General features: G+C 39.5%; 1 protein-coding gene across 4 annotated transcripts; it reads left to right on the top strand.

Annotated features, from left to right (window-relative positions):
- Window positions 1-5,861: 5,861 nt before the first annotated feature.
- On the top strand, window positions 5,862-16,665 carry E2F6 (E2F transcription factor 6). 4 transcript variants are annotated; one of them, XM_072036436.1, is made up of 7 exons: window positions 5,862-5,991; window positions 8,644-8,692; window positions 9,944-10,160; window positions 10,491-10,650; window positions 11,856-11,969; window positions 12,637-12,748; window positions 13,502-13,642. In XM_072036436.1, exons 1-6 carry the CDS (start codon window positions 5,905-5,907, stop codon window positions 12,703-12,705), a joined length of 696 nt encoding a protein of 231 aa, XP_071892537.1. In that variant the 5' UTR covers window positions 5,862-5,904; the 3' UTR covers window positions 12,706-12,748; window positions 13,502-13,642. The 4 variants fall into 4 exon arrangements, with proteins under 4 accessions (XP_071892537.1, XP_071892536.1, XP_071892535.1 ...); XM_072036435.1 differs by lacking the exon at window positions 12,637-12,748 and adding an exon at window positions 14,384-16,665 and having other exon boundaries at window positions 5,863-5,982; window positions 13,502-13,649; XM_072036434.1 differs by lacking the exon at window positions 12,637-12,748 and adding an exon at window positions 14,384-16,665 and having other exon boundaries at window positions 5,870-5,991; window positions 13,502-13,649.
- The last annotated feature ends 936 nt before the right edge of the window (window positions 16,666-17,601 follow it).

The following is a 17,601-nucleotide window of genomic DNA, read 5'->3' as shown; positions in this document are numbered from 1 at the left end:
ATGCATGTGACTGAAGGTAACCAAAACAAAGCACATGACTGCACTTTAGCTAGGTAACATGCCAGTCTGATTTTTCCTGGCAAAAGGTCATTAAGATATGGCTACACATATATGTGTCTAAGAAAATGGGTGTCTCGTCTCAGGCAGAACGATGGCAACAACTGACAGAAAGTGCTCTACCTGTTCCAGAGTCCAGTTCAAAGACGTGGTGTCAGACTATAAAAGTCAATGCAAACTTGTAAAGAGAGATACCATCTTCGTATGTCAATAAATGTAGTTGGAAAAACAGGAAGATTGTTCTGGAAAAATGAGAGGAATAGGATTATGGTAATTTGATTTGGTGCAATCAGGAAAACATATCTCCACTTCTTTTTTGGCTTTGCTAGAATCTATGTTTAGATAAGTGTGATATTCACAAACAAATTATTTATTAGATTTTCAATCAAAAGCACCTCAGGTTCCTCAGCATTGTAGGCAAAATTGAATTTCATCATTCCACTGGCAGCAATTATTTTGTTCTATCAGTGGTGATGGCTGCTTTCTATTTTGCAAAGGGTGGCAAAGGGAGGGGAGGGAAGGATAAGAAGATGGGTAGAAAAGTCTACTTAGCTTTAAGAATGAAGGTGATCCAACCTTTCTGGAGTGCTGGGACCTATTCCTGAGGGGTTTTACTCCACGATGGCTGAATACGGCAGCACTGGGTCTGGCCAAGCACAACATGGATGGCTGGAAAAGAGACACCTCCAAGACAGAAACGACTCCCTGAGTTTTCCCAGCTTTTCCATCCACCTCCTACAGTATGCCTCCCAGTGGCACGAAACCACTTTCCCAGACTCTCTCCTCTATCCTTCCCTCAGCACAGAACAGGTCCCCAACATTTCTCTTTCATTTCATGTTCTCGCTGCTGACAGCAGTGAGAGAAACGGGAAGAAAGGATGGCAGCAGCCAACTGAAACACTTCCCTCTGTTAGGCTAGAATTAATTTTATCCACATAGAGAAAACTGTGCTGTCAGTGAATGTGCTGTATCATAAGCTTCCTTGCACATATAAGATCTCTAATTACTATAATTTCAGTAGGTGCTATAAAATATTTTTTAAATATTATTAAATAAAATTAATAAAGACATTAACTGGAGGTACGCCTTCATCAACCTTTTTCTCATCACATTTTAACCACAACGGAACAATCCTCATCTGAAGATTAATAATAATAATAATAATAATAATAATAATAATAATAATAATAATAATAATAACAACAACAACAACTTCAAATAGATAAAATAAAAATTACCATAATTTGAAATTCAAGATATAAAGGCAACCATCTTATCAGGACATGCTTCATTTTCAAGCTGACAAAATGAAATACATCAGGTGATTTTGGAACTATTTTCACTAATCAATAAAAATAATTAGAACTTTTTATTATTCATCTTTCAAAATCACATTATGACTAATTATAGCTTTCTGCTGCATTATAAAAATTATTAGTTGAATAGCTAGGTGGAAAGCAAGCATTCAGTTTCACTTTTCATTAATTCATAAACAGAGGTGTCTCCTGAAGTTAACATTATGAATTGTATATAACTTCTTGTCAAAATTCAAAGACACTTGTCATAATTTCAAATAGAGTTTAACCAATTCTTGGAAAGAATCGAGCAGAAAAGATATTGTTTCCCCCTCAACCTGCAAGTCACTCTCAGAAAATTCTTGATATTTCCACATTTTTAGTCATCAGAATTTACAACCTGCTTTTTCAAACAAGCCTTTAACCAGTTCTGCATGTAACAGAAAAGCAATCTTAATACTGGCCAATCTCTTGGGAGATACTCCCAATCTCTTGGGAGACGTTCCAGGGCCTTTGTGGCCCTGAGCTGGCTTGTTCCAGTATATCCCTATTTTTCTTGTATTGAGGAACCCAGAACTGGACACAGGTGATGTGGCCTCACCACTGCTGAGTGGAGAGAAGAATTAGTCTAATTTAATTCCCCTATTCCTTTTAGAAAATGCAAAACTTTTATTTTAAGGTGATATATTTGTGGGGGGGTCATTATTTGATGGTCATTTTAAATGTTACTGTAACAGTAACATCACAGTCACAAATAAGGTTGGGATATTACTTTTCAAACTAAATATAAACATCATGAGGAGAAATAAAAGATTTCGTCATTAGCATTAAAGCAGATGGGGAAATGAAGCAGTTTAGTTGCTACTGAGCAAAGGAACTGAGAATCTTCACCCCTTTTTGGTATCATAGAGCTCCTCATCTAAGTTTAACATAAATTAAGCCCTCTTTCATGTCCTATCCCACAGTTTTAAGGTGCTTCTTCAACAATCTTCTCTGCAACTCAAAAGATACAAACAAATATAACAATGCCGTTTTGCCACAGAATATTCTGTTCATAAACTGTTTAACAGGGAAGAACATTTCCCTTTGTTGAGACATCCTCAGGTTCTTTTAGATGGGAGATGGATTTCTTCCAAGTTTCAAAACCTTACCAAGAACACAACAGCCACTGCACTTTTTCAATAAAATCCACCAGTGTTCATATGCGGCAAGTGCTTGCTGTTTACATAACCCTAATGTAAATGAGTATCCAAATATACCCTTCAAGTTACTTTTTCCTTCTGTGTAATTCTTCTCTAGGCAACAGGTTAAAAAAGTAAGGCTTCAGTTTATATCATGTGCTGAAACCTGTGTCTCTACCATGATACCGTATCCACGACTTTTAATTTTATTTCAAGTGTGCAATTCAGTACCTCACCAAAAATAAATAAATAAATAAATAAATAAAAATTCTGCTCAAGTTCTGTTAAGATCTGATTAACTGACTCAATCTTCCTCGTACTCATGTGACAAAGTAAAGAAAGAAAAGATTTGCTTTCTAAATTAATGGATGAGTATTCACTATGTATACAGCAACATTTTTTTTTTCAGTCAGATTAAGCTGAGCACATCAAGAAAGACTGTACTATCACCAGAAAAAAATTTAAATCATTAAATTTTATAGCATCAAAAATTACTCAGTAGTGTTCCACCTCTTTATGCGTAGTTGTTATGTAGTGATGAGGATCTTAATAGGATTTGAGGGAGACTAGGAAGTTTATACAAACAGACATAAAGATATACAAAAACATTCAGCTTAAACAGATGCATCTATCATCTGTCTTTCATGATGTTGCACTTTTTCACCTTTTCAGGAAGATATTAGCTCTGGCTCATCTTTTTAACAGTACATATTCACCTTCTGGAAGACCCAGTTGCAAGATTATTGCCATTAAAGGGAAGATGGCATTTGAGACAAAATTGTATAGCTTTTTGTATAGCAAATTGTATAGCAGAATAAGGCCTTCACTTTAACTAGTGAAGAAGTTGGAACTACTTTTACAAGTTGGAACTACTTTATACATAAATAAAATAAATACATATCAAATACGTATATAAAGGTATCTGTCAGATGACATAATTCCCAAATTTATGATTACATATATAGGCTATTAAATATCAATTGAACATTAGTGCAACAACAACAACAACAACAAAGAAAGTGAACATAGTGGCATTCAAAACAAATTTTAAAATATTACAGTGGTAATAGAAAAATCCTGTTTTGCATGAGATCTAAAACTTGCAGCCTTACAGCCCTGCATGAGGTTCACCAGTAAAAATTTTACGAAGTAGACTAATTTCAGCTGCTCAAAGTGAAAGCACAACCTACACGCCTAAGTAGCACAAAGTAAAATATGAGATTTATTTTATTAATATAATTGGCATTAAATTACACAAGTTAAGTGCTTTTAAGAAAATTTTATTTCCACATTCAAATACAGTCCCTCAAGAAATGTAATGAAACTACTGTTGTAGGATGTATTCATTTTAAAAGTTCCGATTTAGTAAATGGAATTATTGCCCTCTGGTGGCAGATCGAAAATCAATTCAATCGATGAAAACATGATTTCAGATAAATAAATAAATCTTTCATTTTAAGCATCATTACTAGTGTGATTAGACATATTAAAAAACAAACTGCACAGTCATTTTTACATAGAATAAGATAACAGTAAATGGGGTAAAATTTACATTTTCATTTGCAAGAGCATAAAGAATTAATGTGGGAAACATTTTAAGTCGGCTTTACAAAATGTAAATAGAAACACACTAGAATCAAAATCTGATCAATTGAAAGCCACTGCCTAAATTCCTAAGTCAGTTTCTTCAAAATCTTATTTTCCCTTTAAAAAAATGATTAAGCATTATACTTTTAATGTAAATGCAGAAAAACCTTCCTGAATCTGAAGCCATGTGGGGCCTTTCTTTGCTCTGCTATTTCCACCAGCCAGGGATTGAGGAGCATAGGAACAACAGAATTTCATCTTATGACTCGCTAGAACAACAGCATTGTTAAACGTTGATGCTGTGTTTTCTGTGTGGGTTAATACAGAAATTCATATACCTAAATGCTCAAATTCTGAGCAGTTAGCCTCCCTGCTAATATCTAAACACCCAACAATTATCAAAATCCTAGTCAATGGTTTTTATACTGCATGGTACATTCCTTGCATCACCCTAAACTGAAATGGCACAAGACATCTGCTCCAAACCATTTTTCCGTTCCATCTGAAAAAGAAAATCGCCTCATAACAGTGGGATTACAATGGTAAGGTATGTGTCCAGTTAAAAATACAACAAAGGAGGAAAAAATGTTTATTCCTCATTAGACTACACCTGTCACCATCAAGGAATTAGGAAGCATTATGTGGCTCATGTAAAAATGAGTGTTTTTACATTTCAGTGATGTGTTGTTGCTTCCATGACAGGAAAACCTTTTGCCTTTGTACCAGTCTAAGCTCTCCTTGCAATATTTACAAGAAGTGTTTGCACGTCTTTAACTGCACAACTTGTATCTTCTGTTACATAGACATCCTATTCTGCGTTTGAGGAGCTATACTTGCCAGTGTATACATTTTTCACCACTTCTTTCTTATAAATTGATTGGAGCATGAGAACAACCCACCTTGGTTCTATACATATTTACAAAGACAATTATTACCGCAGAAGTAACTGACTGAAAATAAGTTACCAAGAAGCAAACGCCATCAAGGCAACAGCTTTATCAGTGGTGACACAAGCTTCTCCAGAGGAATGTCTAACCTGAAGAGATATGAAACCACTAGTAAATGAAAAGGCATTCAGTATCTTTTCAAGATAAGAGAGTTTTTCTTGACCTGCCCAGGCTGGCACATTAGCAGATGAATTCAAACCTTCATGGCTTTGACTTCCTCATACCAGACTGGTGTTTTTACACAACGTTCAATTAAATTTACATTTATCATTTACACAGCACCTTCCCCGAGCACAGTGAAGGGGGAGTGCCTTGAAGTGTCACCTACTGGGTAGTCAAGGAAGCACAACGGTTCAGAAAGCTTTTATGAAAGGAGTTTCGTGACTATTTGTTGTAGTGTATGCTAGAGGGGAGTTAAATGGCATCGACTACAATCAGATCAATAATTTAACGAAGAGTTATGTCAAAATGTTTTTGTCGAAATGCCTTTGTCTGACAAGCGGAAGTTAGCTACTAAACCAGAATGTTTGTAATCACTACTGATGCTGACAAACAAGGAAGTTTGATAAATGTTATCAGAAGGGTGGGAGAATGGGCAGGAGCAACGGACTAAGGATTTGTGACGTCTGGCTGGGATGTAAACAGCCTTGTTTCGAGCAAACGACATTCGTAGGCTCCTCTCTACCCCTAGAGGAGCCGAACCTGGCCCCTGACCCACAAACCACCCCCAATTAAACCCCTCAGCGCCCCGAGCCATGGCCGCCCCTCAGGGCACGGCTCCACCTCTCTGCCCAGCCGGGCGGGGCGGGGCATGGCGCCGGCAGGGGCCGCTGGGTAATGGAGGGCGGGGGTCACAAAATGGCCGCCCCTGCCCAGTGGGAGAGCTTGAGGCCGCTGCAGCCGGACACGCTGCGTGTGAGTGAGGTACACGGCGGGCGGGACAGGGAGGCGCTGCCCGAGGGCGGGACGGGGACGCAGCGCATGGCTTCTCCCGCCGGAGAACCTCAGGGGACAGCGGGGAGGGCTCCGGCAGGAGGGCGGCGGGCAGCAGAGCCGGGGGGAGCCCAGCCGGGCTTGGGGCGGCTTCGCAGCGGGGCTACCTGCGACCTGCCAGCACACCTGGGGGGGCTGTAGGTGTTTTTGGGATCAGCAATCGGACCGTAAACATGTGTTTGGTTCCTCGCTGAGCGCCTGTGAGGTTTGGTTAATTGCGTATGCACCTTCCTCCACCGCTTTCAGCGCTGCTGGGGTGTTGCTAATTAAAAACAAATCTCTTAATGCTGAGAAACGTGTTCCTAATTAAAAATAAATCTCTTAATTCTCTGAAACGTGTTTTTAAAACGTTCATCTTTATTAACCTTGGGCTAAGCGTTGCTTGGTAGTATTAGCTTAAAGCTGTGAAGGTGTTGATACCCATTTTTTTCCCTGATGGTTTTTATTAGAGGAACTGGTGGTGGTTGGAGTTAAATTGTGTTGGCCACAAAATCCAAATGAAAGGTGAGGAGCTAGAGGGGTGGAGGTCTGCAAGGACATCCCACGGTGTGTCACGGGTGATAAGAACTTTTATTTTAACATCCTTGGTTGAGGCTGAAGGAGGGAAGAAAAATGAGAACTCCCTGCTAAAGGGGAGAAGTGGCTTAGTGAAAGCAGACTTAGATGGGGATGAAGTGCTCAGCCTGCTCACTTGTGTCTTCAGAGCTGCTGTCGCTTAGGCTTGTGCCTGAGAGATAGGGCTCAAAGAAAAGAGGAGCAACTAATGATGCAAAAGTAACAAGTTAGGAATCTCTTGAGAAATCTCAACCTGTCTGAGACCATAGGACCTAATGGGGATACATCCAGCGGGGGTCTGAGAGAGCTGGCGTTGTGAGATTGCTGTCCGATCTTTGAGAGGTTGTGCAAGAAAGTGGAGGTGGTTGGGGATAGCTGATGGGCTGTTCTTGCAAACAGATTCACTTCAGTGATGAACTGACTGGATTGTAGATCCAAAGCCATAGATGGCATATACATTAATATTAGCAGGACGTTTGAAACAGTCTCCAGCAGCATCTTTCTATTTAAATTGGAATTTTACAGGTAGTAGTTGAGCGTAAAACTGACTGGATCCTTAGGTTCAAAGAGGAGTGGTCCACGGCTCGTATTTTACCTGAAAGTGCATTACAGGCAGAGCTCCTCAGGGAACTGTGACATGTCTGGACAGCCCCCAGGACTGGTTTTGTACAGGTTCCTGTCCTGTTGAATACCAGTGAGCTGGAAGAGGACATGAGATACACTCCTATGATGTTTATAACAGCAAATGGGGAGGGGAGGGTATTACGAGCACAAAGGTATAGGCAGGAGGAATGGATCATCAGGAACCTGACAGACAAGGTGACTGAAAATTCAAATTTGAAATTCTGCATCTGGATAGCTTGCAGTCATACAGACTGGGAGCTGAGATGCTGGGGGAGTACCTCCCCTGCGCCCGCCCCCCCCCCAAAGGACCTGAGGGTCCTTAGGGAGGGTGGGATAAACATGAGCCAACAACGTGCCCTGGTATCAAGGCACATGAGGCTTATTAGCAAGAACACAGCCAACAAATCAGATAAAGTAATTCTCTTTTATTGCCAAGTTTTAAACTACTCCTGGAATGCTGCATACTATTTGGGGCTGACCACTACAGGAAGGAGGTTGATAAACTTAAGTGCAACCAGCAGAGATGGGTCAGAAGTGCTTAGCTGGTATGGGGATGTATCTGTGAGGAGAAGCTGAGGAAGCATTTTAAGCTGTAGCTGCCCACTAGCACTTGCAAGGAAGTTATCGAGAAGCTGGAGCCAGACACTTCACAGCAGTGATGACAGGCTGAAAGAAAAGAGCCATAAATCTGCACAGAACAAGCAGGAGAGGTTGCAAATTGATGTAAACTTCTTCATCACAAGGATAGGCAAGCAGTATAATGAGATAGCCAGAGAGGTGCAGCCACCATCCTTGAAAACTTTGGAGACATGGTGGGATAAGACCTAAGCTGGTCTATCTAATAGCTATTCCTGTTTTGAGTGTGAAGTTGGACCAGAAAGCTTCTGAGGTGTCTTCCAATTGGAATGAATCTGAATTTAGAGTAAGTATTTTGTCAAATTGCAGTGGGGAGATGGAATAACGTGAATACTTGCACTTGCCATGTTGGTTATGTGAGCAGAGCAGGCTGCTGCTAGCTTGAAAGTCTACTACAAAATAATTGTAGTGCTGTATAATAGCAGCGTGTCTTCTGTATGTGAGCTGTTATGTGGAATGTCCCAAACTCAGTATTTATAGAGTTTATACAGATGGCTGTGTTGTGACTATTGCCTGAGAATTAGAGGGTTTGGTGGTGTTTCCAGCTTTACGAGAAGGTGAGATCTGTGATTGAGCTGAAATGGGTGTTAATGAGCATGTTTCTCTTCTGTCCAAGGAGATTCCTTCACTGTAATATCCGTTGAGTTGCTGGCACTCCCCTTGCTCTAGCAACCAGAGTTGGGTTGTTGGGTTGGGGTTTTTCCCCTGAAAAGCTTCCTGCATTTCCATGGTATTTTATGTCAGTTACATTTTAACTTTTTTCTCCAGCCACCAATGCTCAACTTGAATCTGGATGGTGACGTGCAGGTGGTAAGAAGTAAGTTGCTGCATTCCATGTGTAAAGGTTATCCTTGAAGTATTTAATGCTTTTTTTTTTTTTTTTTTACAATGATGCATGCTGTAAACAAGTGAGAAATCATTGTGTGTCTAATATAGGCAGAACAAGAGGAATGCTGCATGCTAAATGAACTAGCAAACATAAAGCAATGCATTTTTCATGGTTTTCCCTCTTCTCTTTCCATTTGTTGCAAGTATAAATCCCTGCTGCTATCAAGAAAATGAACTTACAGAAAAAGTGACTTAGAGACGACTGGGACATTATGCTGGCAAACATTTTTCAGCTGGCATTAACAAATGTAAATACAAGCTTGAGTGAAATTGAGTTGGTTATTTTCTTTTGTTTTTCTCACCAATTGAATAGTCTTCCACATCAGAACAGATGTGGAATAAAGAGCAGACAATCCTGTAGCCGTAGAATGAGAGTTGTAAGTTATGAAGAGAAGTGTACGTTCTTCATCTGGGGAAAAATATGAAGTTTGAAGTAGCATTTGCTAAGGAAGTTTCCTTCCCTATGTACCCACATTCTCTTGAAACATTAGACTAGAGTTTTATTCAGTGTCAGAGTTTGATTACGTAGGGATTACCTGGCTTGCTTTGCAGGACAAGGCACAAATAACAGCAGGATTTGACAGTCATATTGGCCAGCAGAACTTTTAAGTGTGCTACTACTTTTTTATGCTTTAAAGTACACAAGTAGTCAGGCACGCATAAATAACCTGAAATTAATGAAGCTGTTCATCAGTAACTCTTCTGCTGTTTATGAGACTATGCTGGTACTAGATCTATATAGTACAGGTGTCTCTCTTAAACCTATAGTGTCCTGGTAACTGTAGATCTTTGTTTGTATTTATTAAACTGAAGAGTGACATCACCAATTCTTAGGCCCTGAGGACAGCTAGTACAAGCTGCGTTTTGTTCATACATTAAGCTTTCAGGCTCTGGAACTGACTGGCCTGAAATAGTCCCTGAACCATGCCTGAGAGTCATTTGGGGGACATTCTGATTTGTTCTGGGCCAAAGGGATAACCACTTCACCAGTGTCGCTGAGCAGATGACACAGCTGCGGCTCTCTGGTTGTGCCCTGACATTGCCGATAGTTAACCAGAGGTGTTGTAATTGCAGTGTTTTATACTTTTACATTCATTGCAACTTCATGACTACTGTTTTTTAAGAAGAACTTCATATTGTTGTAGTAATTTACCCTGAATATTGTACCAAAACATTACAGAAACCCTGAAGGCTAAAAGGCCTCGATTTGATGCATCTTTGGTTTACTTGACCCGAAAATTCATGGATCTTGTCAAAAGAGCTCCAGATGGTGTCCTTGATTTAAACGAAGTAGCAACAACTCTTGGAGTACGAAAACGAAGAGTTTATGACATCACCAATGTATTGGATGGAATTCACTTAATTCAGAAGAGATCTAAGAATCTTATCCAGTGGGTGTAAGTGGGCTTTGAAACCCTTAATTTCTCAGCAACGAAACCCAGCAATGTTGATTAGTATTTATACCTTTGAGAGTATTTTTAAACATAATGAGTTATTTTTAATAGATAGAAAGATCTTAAGTTTTTCTTTATCCTTAAGTTGTCTGAATTACATGGTATATTAAGTATCAAATGTAAAAAAAAAAAAAAAAAAGCACATTGAAGCATGTTTCAGCTGAGTAAAGAATACTAGAATTTCTGGTTGCTTTCTATATTAGCATGTTTTTTATATTCAGTATAAGGCTTTTACTTGTATAAACATACTAGACAACTTTCATATTCTTCTAGAGGTTCTAATCTTGACCAAGTTGTTGGAAAGGCAGCAGAGCAGCAAAACCTTAAAGATGAACTCTCTGACTTGTCAGCCATGGAAGAAGCTCTGGATGAATTAATCAAGGATTGTGCTCATCAGTTATTTGATCTAACAGATGACAAAGAAAATGCAAAATATCCTTTTAACTCTTGCATTACTTTAACTCGTGGTTTTGGTTGCCAACACTCAGGCATTCTAGCATTAGGTGTAGGCTGATACCACAGGTATGCCGTAATACTTGATAATGAAACAAGGAACTCCTTGGTTATTTTATATTAGTATATAGTAGACTTGTGCTATGTAGTGTTATACATGGTCTAGCCCGTTCTCAGGGCAGGGCCACTTATGTGACATTGCCACTGCAGAAGATTCAGAGGAAGTAGAGTGGGAAAAACTGGAGTTGGACTGTAAGTCCTTCATTCCTTTTGTGCTCTGCCATGGAAAGAAAAACAGAGTATCCTAGTGGCAGTGAGAGTAAGGAACAGGATATTACTGAGATAAGGAACTGATGGGGGTGGTAATGAGGAAAAGAAAAATGGAAGTGGGGCAGTAGTCTTAGTACCCTGACCATTACCTTGTTCTCTCCACTATAGAGTAAAGTTGTCTCAGGGACGGGTCTTGACCAACCAGTGAGATTGAGTTGCTTACTGAGATAAGAAAGAGGACCCAATACAGAGCCCAGTGGCCTTTTGCCATGAAGATACCATGGTACGTTGATCATGTCCTAATAGCGTTCTGTCTCTGGGGAGAGGCTCCAATGCAGTCTTGTCTTTCAGGTGTGATCTGATAATAGAAAGGGGGTTCCTTGTTGCTTGTTTTAATATGACAAATACTGGATTTTGGCTGTGGGTACAATAAAATAAAACTTAGCATTCAGCCAAAAGCAGTGCTAAAGATTGGTAATGAAATGTGTTCATTTTATGTATGATATCTAGAAAAAAAAATCATTATACCTTACCTGTTTGGTTAAGAAAGTAATTTTCTTGTTTTCTAGGATATGATTTCCATGTATTATTAATACAAAAGGAAAAAAAAAGCTTTCTTGAAAGCAGTATTCCATCTGCTACATAGATTTATGATAGCATCTGTGAAGACTGTTTGTCAAATGTGTGTTTTTTAAATACTGTGTTGACTTTTAATTTTTTCCCCTTCCTAACAGCAAAAAAGTTTTTCCAATTGTCAGCTAATAATTGATTTTACAAAGCTAATATTGAAATAATCTCAGCTGAAATATTTACTGTTTTTCGCCAAATTGGTATTTTGCTTCAGCATGTCTTAACATTCTCTTTGCTTCTGCCCATTAGCAAATTGCTATACAGAATCCTTGACCAATGTATACACTAGCTTATGTGACATATCAAGATATCCGTAGCATTCAGGCATTTCAGAAACAGATTGTGATTGCAATCAAAGCTCCAGAAGAAACCAAACTGGAAATACCAATTCCTAAGGAAGTAAGTTTTATACCTTCCCCTCTTAAGGGAAGAAAAGTTCTTAAATTTTTGTTTGTTCTGTTTTTTTGTTTGTTTTGGTTTTGCAACAGTTATTAGCAACTGACTTCCAATTTCTTGGTCATATATAGCAAGTACAGGTAGTTTGTTGTTCTTGTGCTCCACTAAATAATTCTGTAGGTATACATATAATAGATATCTATACAATGTAGATATACATATAATATGTAGGTATATGTAATCTAAGAAGGTTATTCTTAGGAATTTTGTTTTGCTTGCCTAAATTATAGTATAAACATATCTAAATGTTAGTTTTGCTAGAGATGATGGAACAGCTGTAGTAAATGATGGAACAGATGTAATATTGGTGTCCAATAATTACTATGATAATGAAACTAACAAACAGCTGTTAATATTTTCAGTAAAGTCTATAAAAGTTGGAAATCTAACTAAACAAAATATTATGCCTAATTTAATAATCATCCTAACAGCAAGTAAATGTTGTCTTATGAGTCAACAGCTGCTGTCACTATAATATTGAAGTGTGAGATGTACAGTATGATCAAAACTGTTCTTGCGTTCTAGTAGATCATGTCAAGATGGATTTTTGATGGAGGCGGGGGATGTAGCCTGTCCTTGCCTCATGATACAACATGCACACCCCATTCAGGTCACACAGAAGAGCCATAGCTTTGCCCTCTGCACCCAGTTACACTGCATCTTCTCCCATATACTGTGAACCCACTGCTTAAAGTAGTGCTGTGAAAGAAGAAATACTGGACGTAAGCTTGAGATGAATAATGGGGATTTAATTCTGTTTTTCTTTTGCATATGCAATTTTATAATGTTCTTAGTTATGCTTTCTTCAAATTCGCCTTACTTGGGTGCACAGGAAGGGAGAGGATATCTTAGGAAAAGGAATCAATACAGAAGACTTACATCCACTATATGTATCTCCAGTGGTGTCACTGGTAAAAGTAGCTGGGTCTAATCCTGTGAAGATCCTAGAGGTTCCTTGAAGCAAAAGGAGTCAAGATTTGAAAGGCTGTACTTTAGAGAAAACACTCTTCTAGCCGTTTCCCATAGATTTGGTTTACTCCGTGCTTTGCAATGTGATGTCTGCTAAAAGAAAGCGGTAGTACGGTTTGTGTTGCCATACTACTAAAGCTGCTATGTGCTCTGATTTGTTTGCTGATGTGTGGCATTGGTGGTAAAGTTCTTATTTGTTATTCATACGAAGCATATGGTAAATCTTGGCTATATATCAAGAGGTCAGTGAAAAGACTAAACAAAGACTCACTAGGTGCATTGCATGTCAAAAATGAAACCTAGTTAGCTTAATGGTACTTAATAATTGGCCTAAAAATGTATTAAGTACTCGTAACTTATGTGGAACTAGTAACACAATTTTAAGTAGTTATGTCACTTCTGTATCTGTTCTCCTCTTAACCTGTTGGCTTTAAAATATATGTAAAAATAGATAACTGATGTATAAGATTGGTCTTCTGGTTAATATGTAAGTCATTGTTTTCTAGGACTGCATAGAAGTACATGTAAAGAGCACAAAAGGACCCATTGATGTGTATCTGTGTGAGGTGGAACAAGATAAGCCAGGTGCCAAAACTTTTGAAAATATGAATACTGTCAAATCTGAAACTGAGCCATCGGTTCCTCCTGGTGAAGGTAGCGTCTCCCACTTACATTTTAATCCTCATCTGAATTTTTTTTAAAAAGAAAACTCGTTCTCAACTTTACCAGAATGGTATGGCAGTGTTAACTGGGCATAGTTTAAGTGGGCTAAGATGTGTGGGAGGACAGGAAGTGCCTGAAAGCTCAGCTTATGGTGGTGCATTACCTCACAGCAGCAGAAGGCCAAAGGGTTAGGCATGTGCACACATAGCAAGCTGCTCTGGTTCTCCGACCCTCTTCCTTCCTTTGCTCGTTACTGGTTTCCTGTCAGAGCAGACCATTCTGTGCTCTGCTGATGGGACTGTGTGCGAGTTCTCAGCTGTTTCAATGTCCAGGCCAGCAGCTCGGCTGAAATACCAGTTGTTGTAGGAGTTAAGATGAGTTTCAAACAAAACGTTAGCTGCTCTTACTCATTATTGCCCTGTTTAAAGCAGGACAGCCAGGAGATGGGGTGTAGTATTTTAATCTCCTAGAACAAGACTGGCTGGAATTCAGTCTGTCAAGAGCTCTGGTGCTGCAGGACGTTGCGGTTTAAAAATAAATGTGGCGGGAACTGTGGTAGCTCAGAAGACGTAAGAGTTTATTTTTAGCAATTCTACTTCATAGTAGAGAGGAAGAGTTGACTATTTAATCTTGGGCTTTCATTTAACACTGCATTGCTTGTGAAATGACTCAATTATATTTCCTACAGTGACAGTAACTAGATTCCTCTTTCACTTCCCTTTCAGAGTGATATCTCCAAAAAATAAAAATAAAGAAGTAATATATATATGTATATACGCTGAGATAGATGAATTACAACTCAAAATCAAATACAGAATGTAAATATCTGTTATAGAGTTTTTCCAAAGCTGCTTGGAACTGCGAACTTACCGACCTGAAATGCTCTGGAGTGTTTTTAATTTAAAACAGCAGTGGATTGAATGGTTTCACGGGATTATTTTATCTTTCCAAGTCAGAAGATGATAGTTCCTAGATTTGCTTTTAGGAGCTTTGTTTTCGTAATTGCATGTGACCTACGGAGCTTTTGGGAAAGTATTTTTAGCTTATGAAATGACTTTAATTGACGGAAAACATACTTAATGAATGACTCCTAAAATGAAACTGTTGGAAACTGTTTCTGGAACAATCCACAATCCTTCTGAGAATGTATGTAATGAAGAAATGCACTTTTCAGTTCTGAGGCTGCACTACTGCTAAGCAGGATCGTCAAATACAGATGAAGAAAGAGCTTGATGCATCAGAAGCCTTCACTATAAGGAACAAGATGTAAATACTACGAGAGTTACGCCTTACACTGTGTAGATGCTGTTTGCATTGTAGCATCCAGCTCTGCATTAACTATGGTATCAACACTGAAAAATAAATGGGCTTTTTGTATATCTGTATAATGTCTGGGTAGTTACTGATGTAGATTTATTGAGGTGGTCTGCATTTCTGCCTTTGTACAGCAAAGAAATAAGCTTATAAAACATAAAGTGGCCAGTCTAACTAAATGTGGTGGTTTGTTATTAATGTTTGTTCACCCAGTGAATTATAACATTTTAAAACTGATGTGAAAAATGTAATTGTTAAATGTAGTGTTGGCTGCTCTTGTTATGATACTTCTGAAGATCACTACACTCCTGTAACACAATTAATAGTAAATATTTAAACTGGTCACTATATAGAAATTCTAAACCCTATAGTGTAGCTCTAGCCTGGTACCCTACTCTCATTGTAGCTACACTTGCAAGTGTTGTCAAATACTTCTGAACTTAGTAAAGAAATACTTGAGAGTTTAGAATGCATCCAACTTCTGTATTTATCTACCTTCAGTCTGTAAAATGAGACGTCAGAGTGTCAGGGCCAGGTCTTTGTATTGGGTTTAGGGGACAGTGTTCCAAAAGGGACCTGCTGCTGGCTAAAGTAAATGTGTGTGTGTGATACTGGTGGTGGCTCTGTGATAACATTCAAGCAAGGATAAAAAGTGTTGCACAGCAGCTGTGAGAGAGGAGTGAGGAAAAACTTGAAACAACCCACCAGAAATCAAGGTCAGTAGAGAAGGAGGGGGAGGAGGTGCTCCAAGTGCCAGGGCAGATTACCATGCAGCTGGTGGGGAGGGTCATGGTGAAGCAGGCTGTCCTCCCATAGCCTGTGGAGGCCCATGTTGGGGCCATTCTCCGCACTGCAGCCTGCAGAGGACCCCGTGCTGGAGCAGGTGGGTGTGCTCTGAAGGAAACTGCAGCTTGGGAAGAGTACACACAGAAGCAGCTGCTGGCCAGAGCTGCAGTCCATGGAGAGGAGTCCATGGAGTCCATGCAGGAATGGGATCTGGGGCAAGCTGCCACCTGTGGGGGACCCGTGCTGGAGCAGTTTGCTCCTGAGGGATGGACCCTGTGGTATGGAGCTGTCTGGGAGCAGTGCTTGAAGAGCTGCTGCCTGTGGGCAGCCCCCGCAGGCTCAGTTTGAGAAGGACGGCATCCCGTGGGAGAAACCCCACATGGAGCAGGGGCAGAGAGGGACCATGAAGGAGCAGCAGTGATAAGTGTCATGGACTGACCACAGCCCCCATTTGCCTGCACCACTTGGGATGGAAGTAGAATTATTGAGATTGAACTTGAGCCTGGAAAGAAAAGGGCTGAAGGGAAGGTGGGATTAGTTTGCTTTTAGTTCTCAGTGTTCTGGCCTATTAATTGCAATAAATTAGTCTTTTCCAAGCTGGGTCTGTTTCGCTTATGATGGTAAGTGGTGAGTGATTTCTCTGTCCTTATCTTAACCCACAAGTTTTGTTATTTTTTTTATTTTGTTTTTGTTTTTTCTTTCTCCCTGCCCTGCTTTGGAGGGGGAGTGAGGGTGCAGCTTGGTGGGCACAGGGTGACCAGCCAAGGTCAACCCAATAGTCTTCTGAGTGAATTAACTTGTAACTGTACAAATGCCATGCATATGTTTGTTTCTTTTTAGGTTTAAAGTGTGTTTCAAAGTTTCCTGTGTGTGATATCTAAAAAATAAAAACTCATGGATTATGTGATCGCACCGTATCAACTATCTATCAGATAAAGCCCTGAAAGCGCTAACCAGCATCTCTGCACCAATTTTAGACATGCTGTGAAATTAAATGTCTACCTTGTTCTACTGAAGAAATGCATGTAAAGTAGGGCAGTTGATGCTGAAGAGCTTAAATAAGCCTAATACAGATTGAGAGTTAATCTGTCTTCTACAAGGTTCACTAGTTCTGCAAAATATTGTATTATGCAGACTGTGAAACACTTTCTAACACAAACTTTGTGTTAGAAAGTAACCTTGGCATTTTGTGTGTGTTCAATCAGCTTCCAGCTCTGGGAGGCAGGGATTCAGTGGTGGATCCCTTTTTTCTGCATGTCTGTTAAGCGCAAACAACAGACTGAGTTATTGCAATAATAAAAGCAAACTGAAAGGACCTTACGTACATTGATCAGGGAGAGTAAGACAGAGGAATATGCTCCTCCAGAAGCTGAGGGTGGGGGTTAAAATTAAGAAAACATTTTGCACAACCAGATCGTCCTGTTCCTTCAATGTTTGTCTTCTCCCCAAGTGGCAAAGTAGCTATTTGATTTTTGCACTGCTGCTCTGTTTTTTTTTTTCTTGGGGGGAGGGAGAGGGCTCTGTGTAAGTATTGATTCACCTAGACTTGTTCAATAACTTGGAAAAACGTTTGCCATGAAATCTGTAACAATTTCCAGCACCAAATGAGGCACGCTGAATACCATGTGTTAGGGTGGGATTTTGTTAGCTGACGATGCGGCATTTTGAACTATGTAGAAAGCAACTTTTACAAGGTAAGCATTTTGCAAATGTTAAGGCTGTTTTAAAAAGCAGAATGTGCATCATTTAATTAGAACATTAGGGAGTTTTGTTTGGAACAAACCTCTAATGATTCTGTTGTTCCCCCTTTGTGCAGGTTTTTGAGCAGCAGAATTATTTTTTA

The sequence above is a fragment of the Anas platyrhynchos genome, chromosome 3 (assembly GCF_047663525.1).
Source record: "Anas platyrhynchos isolate ZD024472 breed Pekin duck chromosome 3, IASCAAS_PekinDuck_T2T, whole genome shotgun sequence".
NCBI classification, from domain to species: domain Eukaryota; kingdom Metazoa; phylum Chordata; class Aves; order Anseriformes; family Anatidae; genus Anas; species Anas platyrhynchos.
The sequence above is the reverse complement of the archived record's forward strand: the minus strand, read 5'-3'. Positions and strand labels throughout refer to the sequence as shown.